This window comes from Equus quagga, chromosome 9 (assembly GCF_021613505.1).
Source record: "Equus quagga isolate Etosha38 chromosome 9, UCLA_HA_Equagga_1.0, whole genome shotgun sequence".
Taxonomy (NCBI): domain Eukaryota; kingdom Metazoa; phylum Chordata; class Mammalia; order Perissodactyla; family Equidae; genus Equus; species Equus quagga.
In genome coordinates this window covers 115875926-115889405 of record NC_060275.1, presented here as the reverse complement: position 1 = coordinate 115889405, position 13480 = coordinate 115875926, and the positions used below count along the sequence as shown (strand labels likewise).

The 13480-nt window shown below is 45.5% G+C and overlaps 1 protein-coding gene across 1 annotated transcript in view; it reads right to left on the bottom strand.

Annotated features, from left to right (window-relative positions):
• Window positions 1-11139: 11139 nt before the first annotated feature.
• The window catches only part of NSUN2 (NOP2/Sun RNA methyltransferase 2), a 29288-nt gene continuing 26947 nt past the window's right edge, over window positions 11140-13480 (bottom strand). The window contains exon 19 of the mRNA XM_046671101.1: window positions 11140-12100. Coding sequence (XP_046527057.1) covers window positions 11818-12100 — 283 coding nt within the window. The 3' untranslated portion in view covers window positions 11140-11817. The remainder of the gene's footprint in view (window positions 12101-13480) is intronic.

The following is a 13480-nucleotide window of genomic DNA, read 5'->3' as shown; positions in this document are numbered from 1 at the left end:
GGGGACAAAGACAAACCTGCCTGTCCACATGGAGTTTGCCTTCTAAAGGGAGGGGCACAGTCAGTCAGCAAAACAAACTTGTTGATACAGAAGATGCTGAAGAAAAGGTATGAATGTTGCCCTCACCAGTTACAATGAGCAGACATGAGCAGGCGGAGCCCCCAGAACCTCAGGTGGTGGAAGAGCCGGGGAAACGTCTTAGCTCTCAGACCTTTCGGTGACACTTGAGGACACCATAGTGGCTTTTGATTCTTTGTGCATCTCACAGTAGGTGACCTGGATTGTCACCTGTGGAGGTGTCACAGCCGGCAGGGCAGAGACTAAACACCCCCCCCCCCCCCCCAAAGACGCTTGGCCTCCGTTCATCCCCGTGAGAGGACAAGGCTGCTGAGGGGGAAGTTCCTCATCCACCCGACTCCTGGCTTTTTGGAGCTACTGGGAGCCAAGTCCGAGAGCAACCTGGATGCAGGGAGCCCCCTGGGCTGAACTCAGACCTTCACTTAACCTGAGCTCACGTCCCTGGTGCCAGCAGCAGCACCGCTCCTGGAGCCAACAGAAGCTCGGGGAAAGCCCAGGTTCCAGAAAGACGGCGCTAGCCTGAAAGTACCCCCTGCCCCACACCATCGTTGTCACTGGATATTATTACTCCTGAGACCTTTGTCACTTTGGATGAGTGAAAAATTGAAATCCGTTGATACTATCACTTTTCATTTTTTAGTCTAGGTAGGGCTACTGGTCACCTGTGTGTCTTTTTCTGCAAGTTACCTATTTATAGCCTTTGTCTACTTTTCTCTCAAATTGTTCATCTTTTTCTTATTGATTTATAGAAGCTATTGACCTATTATCAATGTGATGTGTCGTCTAATATATATATATATATAGCAAATATTTTCTCCTAAAGTGTCATTTTAAAAATCTATATTTATGATGTCTTTCATCTTTATCAAATTACTAAACTATTATGAGTTTTTATATCTTTCCAGTTTATTCTTTTAGATTTTCATACATAGATACTTATCTGACGTGCAAACAATGGCAGCATTGGTCTCATCTTTCCCATTGCTACACCTCATTTCTCCTCTTGGTCTTACTGCACTGACGAGGATTTCCATTGTGGACTAATTGAGATGAAAGTGAGCAATATCTTTTTACCTGGTTCCTCTTTCTAATATTTTACCATTAAGTATGATGTTTGATATAGGATTTCTGATAAATATCCATCAAGTTAAATGTTTCCTTCCATTCTTAGCTTATTGTTTTTTTAAAGTAAGGAATGAGTCTTGAATTTTATTAAATCAATATTTTAATTTTTCACCTTTAACCTCTTAATATTCTTATAATTCTTTATGTAGTTATATTAAATATATTCATATTTTTAATAATATAAATCTAATAAATATATAACATATATAAATATGTAATTATATAAGAATATAATTCCTTGTGTTCGATGAACACATGCTGTGTTTCTTTGTTAAATTCCTGCTTGTTTCACTAATGTTTTACTTGGGTCTTTTTACATCAGCGGGAATGCTGGTGTCAGAGTAGTGTGTCCTTTTTTGTGTCCTTGCCCATTTCTGGCCTTCTGGGTACACCAGTCTCATAGAAAGATTGGGGAAACATTCCAATAACTTTTTCTATAAAATGAATTTAACACAGGAAATAGGCATTTCCTGAAAATTTGACAAAATGTGTCTGAAAACCCCCCTGGGCCTAGTGGCTGTTCTGGGGGGGTATGGAAGTGGGTGGATCCCCAAGGCCTTTTCCTTTTTTCTGTGGTTATTATTCCTACTGAGGCTTTTCTCCTCTTCTTGGAACAGTGCTAGTAACTCACACTTTCCTGGATATTCCTATTTCATCTGTGTCTTCGGTCCACTGGTGTGGAAGGAGGTGAATGTGCTCTTGCAAGCTTAGGAGTCTCCCCAGTAGGGTAACAGTCTTTTCTCTTTGTCTTTTTCTTCCTTGAGAGTTACCAAAGATATGTCTATTTTATTGGTCTTTTCAAAAGCTTTTTAGTTATTGATACCCCCTCCTCAGTATGTGTTCTATTTTGTTACTCTGTGTTTACTCAGGCTTGTTAATTGATACTCAAATCCCTATATTCTACTTCACTCGTCAATTTCTGGTAGATGCTGTCATTAAAATTTCTCAATATAACTTTCGATTTGTCCATTTCTTCTATTGGTAATATTTTTCACTTTTTTCAATATTTTGTTGTTAAGGTTAAAGGCTGTTACATGTACTTGGTAGATTATTTCTTTTATAATATAAAATATGTAAAGTGCCCTGTTTTTCCCATTTAATATGTCTGGCCATGAATGCCACTTCATCTGCTATTAATATTAACACATCTAATATGTACCCTAATTTCAAATGCCCATACTCCTTGACCCAGAAGTATTACTTCGAGGAATTTATTCTAATCCATGTGCATATGCAATATTTGAAATGAAAGGTCCTCCGTTACTCATTGCAGGCTTTTTGGGTCAAACAACCCCAGTGCCTGTTCCCAGGGTCTGGCTGAATGGGAGGTCCTCGGCGCCTTAACCAAGTGGAAGGCTACTGAGGTGCCAAATGAAATGATCTCCAGGCTGTAACAAAAACAAATGCTGGGAGCAGAACAGTCTGTGTAGATGTCAACATTGGCGTGACAGGGGAGGATACCCACCCGTTTCTGTGTCTGCACGGAAGCTCTCCGGAAGGAGGACGGGAACTGTTAAGGCTGGCGGCCTCCATGGAAGAGCCTGCGGGCAGGCAGGAGGGAGGCAGCCCTCTGATCTGAAACCTCTCAAATGTTGAACTCTGCAAAATATAATTAAAATTCAAACCCACGCCTGCCTCTTTCATTAGCATTTGCCTGTGTCAGTCTGATTTCCACTTTTTTGAGCTGTTTTGCATTTTCTGTTTACTGTGTTTCCTTATTTCTATCCTTTTTTCCCTTTCTTCTCTTTCCTTAGACTGATACAATTTTGTTACCTTTTTCCTCTAGTGGGGAGGAAGTCATAGTTCCTGTTTCTGTTTTTCTACCACGTCGACAACTGTGTTTCAGCGGCGTGGTGGACGAGCGGCGCTCAGGCAGGAAGCCTTCCTCTCCCAGCAGCCGAGAGCCGGCCACTGAACTCCTCGTCTTGGTGGATACAGCCCAGCCTGCTTCCTTCCTGCAGCCTCAGGGTTCTGATCCGAACTTCCTGCATGCAAATCTCCAGCCTGGGTCTGTTTTCCAGGGAAGCTGACTAAAACATTGTTTCATCAGCCTTAGAGTTAATCACAACTATTGCCTAGAGGCCGGCCTGGTGGTGCAGTAGTTAAGTTCACACGCTCTGCTTCAGTGCCCCGGGTTCCCTGGTTTGGATCCTGGGCGCAGATCTACACACTGCTTGTCAAGCCATGCTGTGGCATGCGTCCCACATATAAAGTAAAGAAAGATGGGCACAGATGTTAGCTCAGGGCCAGCCTTCCTCAGCAAAAAGAGGAGGACTAGTGGCAGACATTAGCTCAGGGCTAATCTTCCTCAAAAAAAAAAAAAAAGAAAAACACCACTATCGCCTCCCTCCCAAGCAGGACAGTCAACCTTCCCTCTCCTACGCAGAGTCGATTGAAATCACTGAGGAGTAGAGCCCTGCATGCTATAGATTTATATTTACTTTGTCTTTTCTTGTCCAAAGATTGGTTTGTCTAACAAGTTCTAACACACTCTAACATGCAGATAGGTCCAATGCTAACAGCGAAAGACGATCTGTTATTCGCAGTCGTAGCTGTACGCTGACGCTGGTTAGACCGTGTTAGTGCATGCTCTGCACCATTCCTTTAGGTCGTTTGTAGTTGTCATTGTTTAAAACTGGTTTCAATATTTAGAAATTTTGTTACTGGGAAATGCTATTTGTTGCAAACAAAACCACCTGGAAAAACAAACCACAGATATTTATTTTTATTTTTAAAAGTGCAGCTGTCCTTCTGACTCCAACAGCCATTTCACAAATAATCTGATTGGAACACGAATTTGCATCATTTCCCAGGTGCTTGATACTTTTGATGTGAGGCCAATGTTTTCCAGTTTTTGTTAGTTTTCCATCATTCACTAGTTTAAAATAATCGTGAACACTAAAGTCGACTTTGAGGACGGGGGTGCAGGTGGTAGAACCTGGCATTTGAAATCAAAGAGTGGGGTCCGTTATGCAATTCCGTATTACCTGCTGCGACAGCTCCCGGGCTGTCCATCCCCTACAGCTTAGGAGAAGCCTCAGGAAATGACCCTCCTGGAACGGAAGAAAAGAAATTTGAACAGGAGCACATGCAGTGCCACCTGGCCCTAAGGGCTGTGCTTCTGTGATGACTGCGCTAGTCACCCCAGAGACCAAGGACTGCCACAGCGGCAGGATGCGTGGGCATACACTTCGCCCACCTGATGACTGTCTCCCCTAATCAAAAGGTTTTATCCAATAGCAAAAAGAAACAAGAGCTTACCAGTGACTGTCTTGTCTTAGCAGCCTGAAAAGATCAGCCTTCATGTGGAAACCATTGCTGCCAGATGCCATTCTCAGTGTGTCCCACTAATTCAGTCTTCACACATCCTAGCAGGTGGGTGCTATCACTATGCCCATTTCACAGATGAGGAAACGGAGGCCCAGAGATATTAAGAAACATGCCCTGGGTCACACAGCCTGGGTCAAAGTTATGTCTATTTGTCATTCTTTCTTAGAAAATATATCATTCATCTTCTCAACAGGTATTTCAAAGTTCAAAGGGAACAGAGGGCTTTGAGTGAAAATTTGTCTCCCTTATACCCAACCTGCAACAAGGCAACTGTTGGCTCCCATCCGAGCCGCCCCAGGCACACACAGGCACGTCTGCGAACGGGCGAGAAGCCCTTCTTCGGCCAGACCTGTCTCTTCTCCTGCACTCTGCAATGCCCTCTTTCTGGAGCAGAAGCTAATCGCCAAAATGTTAACTAAGATGGGAGAAAAAAGCTTCAGTGTAACCATTGGTGCCCGGGGCGCCCTTTGTTTTTAAACAGTCTCCTCAGGCTTAGCCATACAGCGTCGTCACCCAGCTTATTTTTCAGTAAAAGGGATTTTGTAAAGTCATTTTCTCCCAGTGTCACCTGTGCTGCTGCCTGTTTGCTCTGGTCCTGTTTTCAGGGCCAGAGGCTGCCTTCCGATGTCGCGCAATCCTCGGTGGTCGGCTCCTGATGAAGCGAGCACCACAAGGCACACTGGCAGCCCTGCTGGAGCGGCTCGTCATCACCGCGGCGTGCGCATGGGCCATTTCTTGGAAGCCCAAGGCCACTGTCTTCAGGTCTCTTCTCTGGAGCTGGACAGGTTTCTTCCAATAATCTCCAGCCGGGAGCCCGAGGTCTGGCCGCCCCAAACTCTCTGGGAGCTGAGGGAAGGGCAGCAGCGAAGGGTTGCTAAGCCCCCTTAGACAAGTCAACCCCCGCAGGCCCCCAGCCCTCCGCCAGACCTGGCCCCCAGCCTGGCAGCACAGACGAGGGACAGCTAGAATCCAGCTGCTCCTCCAACCGCCAGCCCCGAGTTAGCCAGAACTGAGCCTTCTGTGAATCCGGGGAGCACGACGGCCGGCCGGCTTCCCCACTGCTCTCGCCACTCGCTCTGGGTTTCCTCTTGGTTCCGTTATTACCATCCGGCCACTGCTTGCCAGCTTGCAAAATGGTGCTGCTCCAGTAATCCCCTTCTCTCTGCTTTGTTTGCTGTAGGGTCTGGGTCTGGGAGGCAGTGAAATTAGCTGCATGGGTTCAATCCATATCTCAACCCAGACAGACCCTCCTCATCATCGCTGGCTCTGAGAAAACTTCCCAAGCTCACATCTGAGAAAAAAGCTCTGAGGTTTCGGATAGCCTTGATTTCAAAAGAAGGAAACACACACTCAAACATCACACTTGCGCCTCTGGAGGTCCACTGATTTCTGGCAGTTTCGAAGGGCTGCTAAAATCATGAAAATGTGATCACTAAAGAGCAGCTGTTGCAATGCAATGGTCCATTAAAAGGGAGGAACGCCAGGACAGAGACCCCCACTCACAGCCAAACTCCTGGCTCTGCTCCTGTTGGTCAAGACATTTTTTTATTTCGAATTCTGGCTTTGTCACTTATTCGATGTGATGTCTGGTTAGTTATTTAATTTTTACTTCAATCTTCTTATCTGTAAGTAGGGACACTGGTAACCTTCCCTCCATTAGGGTGTCAGATTAAACGAGTCACATGTCAGTTACCAACGGACTCTCTCATGGCTCCAAACTCACCCCTCATTGCTCTCTGTCAAAACAGATCTGGGCCCTTGAATTATTTTTGGCACAATGCCATGCTTTGTCACTAGTGGGCACTAGAGACACATGGAAGGAAGAGGGGGTTTTGCTTCTTGGTTCTGGCGCCCTCAACCCCCAGGCTACTCCACGGCACGCAGCTTCCTGGTGCCAGCTCCTGCAGGGCACTGGCCAGCGGCACCCTGGGGCCAGCAGCCTTCCCCAGCACTGCCTTCATGCTTCTGCAGCAGAGCACCTCTGCTGAGATACCCCTCCATAAAAAGATGTCGCCAGCATCCTAGGGGGCAGGTTTCCAGCAAGTTCCGCCAAGGCAGAACCACAGCAACTTCCCCGCCATTCAGTGAGTCGTGGTCACACCCTTCCCAACAAATCTCTGGGTGTGGAGTCGGGGTGGAGGTTCCCCCGAGGTGCTCTATCTCAGCCCTAGGGGTAACAGCTGCCCCTCTGCCTGCCTATATTTTCAGCATTCCTACTTTTTACAAGCCAATCCCTCATTACCCCAACCCCATTAGAGTTAGTCATCCTATCAAATTTCCTGTTAAATCACTGTGTGGTTTCTCCTGATCAGACCCTGACTGATACAAGTCAAGTAAATCACTTAAACATCATCTGCCGTGGCCAGGCATTGTCCTGTTCAACGTCTGTGATTATCCAGGCCTTGGTTTCCTTCCATGTCAAATTGGGAAGAGATCTACTTAAATACCTAGGGGTGTTTTGAGGTCCAAATGAGCCCATGGTAACTAGGATGCAGTGGGGACATCCCTGCACTCGGATCCTGGCTCTGCCACACAATGTTTGGTCTCGACAATCTGACCATGCCTACAGTTAGATCCTTACTACACAAGATAATGCTTGTAAAGCACCTCAACAAAACAAGCATTAGCTGTCTTTACTGCAAAAAAACAAACAGCCAGGGTTATAATTTGTCGTTACAGTATGACAATGCTGGATGGGCTAAGGTTATTTAAACCCGTGGTCCCCCAGCCTGGCTGCACATCAGCACCACACGCGGTTTAGACTCCCAACCAGCCATACGAAATCGCGTCCCCAGGAAGCAGGGCCAGAGATCCCCGTGTTAACGGCGCCCTGTGGGGGAACCTTGGGAGAACTAAGAGCTGCTTCTTCCTTTCGGTTGGTGCTGAAGTTTGTGCTGGCTGGTCGGCAAGCATGTTCAGGGAAGGAGTGGAAGGAAGGATGGGGAAGTTTGGCCCCGGCACAGCCAGTGGGGTTCCGGAGGGCCAGGGCCTGAGGTTTCACAGCCAGCAAAATGGGGAGGTTAGAATGTGCCAAGGTTCAACAACAAGTAAATACAGTGAGGAAATCAGGGCCATGCTGCTACTGTCAGGGAAGGGAGCGACAAATATGGAAGGGAGAGGGTACACAGAACCCAGAGCGTGGGGCCGAATCAGACGTATTGGTGTGACATGGTCTTAAACAACTATGGTAACACACATACATACGTATGTATGGATGCACGTGTGCACACGCACAGACACACTTACTTCCTCATTCTGTCTGCTGAGAGGGTCTCCAAGAAATGACACCCCAGTGCAGGGAGCACACCTAATACCAGTTCTTGGTTTCTAACAACGATGCTGTACCAAAAGGAGCTGGGGCACCTGGGGTGGCTCCAGGGCCAGAGCATCTGGTTGCAGCAGAAAGTAGAATGATGGGGACATGTGGCAGGACATTAGAACTAGAAGCAGCTCCCACTGGCCAATTCTGGGACAATGTGGGCAACAAAATAATGACGGTAACATATAACTTATTGAGTAAAATAGGAATCCTTGAATCCATATGATATAAATAAATGAATAAAGAAGTAAGCAGAAGAGAGGGAAGAGCACCTAATATAGAATGCAAACTAATAATGTAGAAGAATGATAAAACTGGAAATTATCATTTTGCAGTTATCATCGCAAAACTTGGTTGAGGCAAAAATGACCAAGAGATGCTGAAGCTGGTAGTTGGTTTGATCAGGAACAGCTATCCACACGGTCTTGAAGCTCTCCCTACAAAATACTTCCTAACTTTTCCATGGAGAAACGTGGCAGGCAGACGCCATCTTAATCCAGTAAAACTTTAACATCACTAGGAAGGAGACGCATCCACATCACGAGCCTGCTGATTCGTTCCGGTGAAAGAAACGGAGCACCGCCTCTGTAGGACTCGTCAAAAAGGCGTCAATCACAAGGACGGGTTCGACAAACCGAAACTGAAGAACATTCTGCAGAGTAATTTACCTATCCTCCTCCAAAATGTCACAGCCAAAAAAGACTGAGAACCATTCCAGGCCGGAGTGAACTCAAAAGACACGACAACTGAACACATGTTGCTGACCTGTGAAGAGCACTACGGGGCCACAGACAGAAGCAGGTGTGAGGGGGCGGTGGTTGTCTGGCACCCATGTTACTGCCTGTGCTGCCATTACACAAGAGGGGCCTTTGTTTTTAGGAAAGAGATGCTGAAGTATTAAGGGGTACTGGAATACGTTTGCAACTTAACTCAAATGGTTCAGAAAATAGTTACACACAGACACACACAGGAATTCAGGTGAAGGGTAAATAGGAGCTCTTTACATGAGAGTTTGAACGTATTTCAAATAAAGAGACTGAGATAAACCAACCAAACGCAATGTGTGGTGTTTGTCCAAACCAATTAAAATAAGTGAGATAAACAAGTGAACATTAACTAAGCTATCTGTGCGGGGCTTTTTTGTTCTTTATTTTTTCCCTATTTTCCCCACCCTGCAGCCCCTGGCAACAACTTTTCTCCTCTGTTTCTGTGAGTTTGACTTTTTTTTAGATTCCACATATAAACGATACCAGGCAGTACTTGTCTTTCTCCGTCTGGCTTATTTCACTTAGCATGATGCTCTCGAGGTCCATCCATGTTGTCACAAACAGGACTTTCTTCTTTTTTATGGTTGAGTAATATTCCATTGTGTATATATACACCACATTTTCTTCATCCACTCATCTGCTGATGGACACTAAAGGTTGGTTCCAGACCTTGGCTACTGTGAATAATGCTCGGTAAACACGACAGTGCAGACGCCTCTTGGGGATAATGGTTCCGTTTCCTTTGTATATATACCCAGAAGTTCCATTTTTACTTTCTTGAGGAAACCCCATACTGTTTTCCACAGTGGTTGCATCAATTTACATTCCCACCAACAGTGCACAAGGGTTCCCTTTTCTCCACATCCTCCACTTCTCTCTCGTCTTTGTGATAATAGCTGTATTAACAGGCATGAGGTGCTATCTCATTGTGGTTTTGATTTGCATTTCCCCAGTGACTAGTGATGTTGAGCACCTTTCCATGTATCTGTTGGCCATCTGTACGTCGTCTTTGGAAAAATGTCTATTCAGGTCCCTGCCCAATTTTAATTGGGTAAGAGTAGACCCACATTTTTGCTATTCAGTTGTATGAGTTCCTGGTATATTTTGGATATCAGATATATGGTTTGCAAATATTTTCTCCTATCCCATAGGCTGCCTTTTCATTTTGTTGACGGTTTCCTTTCCTGAGCAGATGCTTTTTAGTTTGATGTCATCCCACTTGTTTATTTTTGCTTTTGTCGTTTTTGTTTATACGTCAAATGCAAAACATCATTGCCAAGACTGATGTCAAGAAGCTTACTGCCTGTCTTCTTCTAGTTTTATAACCGGTTTCAGGTCTTACCATCGTCTTTAATTCATATTCAGTTGATTTTTGTGTATGGTCTAAGATAGGGGTCCAGTTTTCCCAACACTATTTATTGAAGAGGCTATCCTTTCCTCATTATATATTCTTGACTCTTTCGTTATAAATTAATTGACCACATATGCATGGGTTTATTTCTGGGCTAATCTATTCCATTGATCTGTGTTTTCGTGCCAATACCTTACTGTTTGGATTACTACAGCTTTCTAACATAGTTTGAAATCAGGAAATTTGATGCCTCCAGCTTTCTTCTTTTCTCAAGATTGCTTTGGCTATTCAGGGTCTCTTATGGTTCCATACAAACTTTAGGATATTTTTTTCTCTTTCTATGAAAAATGCTATTGGAATTCTTACAGGAATTGCACTGAATCTATACACTGCTTTGGGTAGTAGGGACAGTTAACAATATTAATTCTTCCAATCCATGAACACAGGGTCTCTCTCCATCTGTGTGTCTTCGATTTCTTTCATCGATGTCTTAAGAGTTTTCAGAGTATAGATCAATTGTTCACATAAGCTATTTGATATTAAGGAACTGTAACTGGTTTTGGTAGGAAGTTATGAGATTATTTTTAAAAAGAAAAAGGGTCCATGTTTTGAAATGTTGTTGGGATGAGATTTGCTTCAAAATAATACAAAGAGGTGGGGTATTGATAAAATGAGACTGTTAATGATTGTGAAGGCTAGGTGACAAGGACACGGAGCTTCACCATAATATACTTTTTTGAAAATTGGAAATTGTCTTGATAAATTGTGTCACCAGCCTGAAGAACCCTGCCTGGCACACAGCAGGAACCTACTAAGTGACTAGCTGAAACAGTCACGCAGCTCCTGCCTGATCAGCATCACCCCCAGGTCCCTTAACAGCAGTGCCCCAGGGCCCCGTTCAGCACTGGAGTCTGTTCTCAAACTGCTCCGAGAACCCTCATCCACCCAAAGCCGTCTCCTTGTAGCTGCAGCATTAACATCACCCTCTAGAGGGTAAGGGTAAACCCACAGGAAGTCCTCCGATGCCAGCACGGCACACCCCCACTTTACCCTGAGCAGCCTGCACCAGCGAAGGCACGACATTTCAATTCTAACACTTCCATTTCCCCAAAAGTAAGTTTGTTCCCTCTGCCTCATGAAGAGTAAACCAAGAGTCACACACATACACATTATCATTAATAACTCTTTATTTAAATGTTTCAAGGAGCCCAAAACCTGTTTAAAAACGAAAATTGCAAAGCACTCCATTCAATAAAAAAGCACATAAAACCCTCACAATTCACAATATGACTCTTGCTCTGAGAAAGTCTATTTTACCCTTTATTACAAAGGCACAGAAGTCATCTGAGACCTCAGATGTTGACCCCACTGCATATTAATGTCGCACTGCTAATGTGCAACTTAATTATTTAAGCTTAGAGCACAGTTCTCCAACACTTCATAAGGAGTTATAGATTCTTTCTATAAATAATAATTAAAAGAAACACTGGACCTTTAGACCAATATAGGCATACAAAAAGGACCTGGAATCTTCCACAAGGGCAGCCGCACTTCCTGATAGGAGACTTAAACAGCAACAGTTTACTGCCTACAGCAGGCACCCCGGACCCAGCTTTGCCGAGGAAACCACGACAGGAGCAACTTCTAACAAGCAACAAGAACGCCTTCTCGTAGGCCTCCTCGTGAACGCAGCACGGAGTCCATTCATCCGGCGCCCCATCATCCCGCAAGCGTCCAGTCTTTAAAAATCTGTACTTTGCAGTTGAGCAGAAGTTCTGGATTTGGTTTTAGACACCAAGATGTAGGCCCCTGCAGTGCTGCTGATTCAGGGGTCTCCCTGGGTCTCCTCACCGGGGCAGGGCAGCCCCTGCGGGGTCACTGCCGGGGGCGGCATCAGGGCTGGCAGCCGGCTCTGCTCGCTGTTCCGCACTCATCTCATCCTCTGGCGGCCCAGAGCTGGCTGTACTCTCTTCTGTCAGGACGGCCCCTTCTTTCTTCTTTTCTGTCAACACCTCCAGCCCCATCATTCTGAGATAATGAAGCCGTTCATTCTTGGGCACGAAAGTTCGAATTGAGGCCTTTCCCCGCCATCCACATAACACAATGGGACACTGGAGGGTATCTGGTTTCCTATTAACAAAATGGCTTTGTATAAGTATTATAAGTCCTCATAACTGCATCTGAAGAGGGATTAATACACAACCTCTCCAAAAAAATACCCCAAAACCACTGGGAAGGCATTTTAGTCTGTGATCCCATGGCGGGTTTGCTCAAAGGAAGATCAGCTTCCTCCTCCACGTCCTGAGTATTACCAACATCCTCAGCTTGGCAAGTGTTTCCTTCTAAGAGCTCACAGTGCAATAACCCCAAATCTGCTCTACTATGCCAGCCGGCAGGCAGTTCTGCCCCATGGCTTCACTGCTCCTCACAGCTCACTGCCCGTTTTCACAGATGAACAAACTGAGGCTCCTGAGGCTGGATAACGTGGCCCAGGGTAACAAGGCCACCAGGCTGGAGCACCAGGATGGGACCCAGGACTGCCCACTCATCTGACACTCAATGCTTCAATAATTTGGTCTGAGTGACCCCAACCTCTTCATCACCCACTCCCATAACAACATGAACCCCCCCGGGCACACTGCCCACTGGTTTCCAGCATGCAGCGCTATCTGGGTCCAGAACACCCCTGCCTCCCCCAGTCTGTACGACTCCACCTTATAGATGCGCCTACCTGCTGGCCAGGCGCATCAACTCCCCTTTCCTCAACGGGGAGGATGGGTACTGTCTGTGTTACTCATGTGCCTTTCCCCTTATCAGGTGCTTCTGCACATCGTTGTTTACTATACACACCACTAATGTCTTTCAAATGGGACTTTGGCCGAGTTTTGGGTCCTTAAAGGCCCCATTTAATTAAATGTCACAAACCTACTTTTGTAGGGATCAGTGACACAGGCTGAGAAAGGAACAAATGCAGAAGGGTTCAATTATATTTTTAAAAATCAAACAGTAAAAGAGAAGAGAAGGGCCCGAACCAAGAAGAGAGAAACAAACCACTAAAAACAGAGAGGGAAACACATCAGTACCTTTCCATTTTTCCTGGGGTAAAGCATGGACAACAAGTTGATAAGAAATGATGAGAGGAAAACACAAGAAAGCCCCAGATTCCCACTATCTTTCTCGTTTCTTTTTCTCAATCTAGTAATTCCTGAAACGGTCTTTCCACCTGTGTACTTCAACCAGCAGAAACTAGTGTTTGTATGGGGGAAAGCAGATCCACGTCTTAAATCATCCTGAACTTTGCTACCTGAGCCACAGAGCAGTCATTTTAGAAAGCTGTTTCGAGGTCTTCGTCCAAACATTCTGCGCCACCACCCACACGCCCAACACACGGCAGGCCCTCGTTTTCCAGGTTCTCCCGAAAGTGGAGAAGCATCGGCAACACCTCCCAGCTCAGACCTTCTCTCCACCTGACCACCCATCCTAGAAAGGCCTGTTCGCTGTTTTCCACGG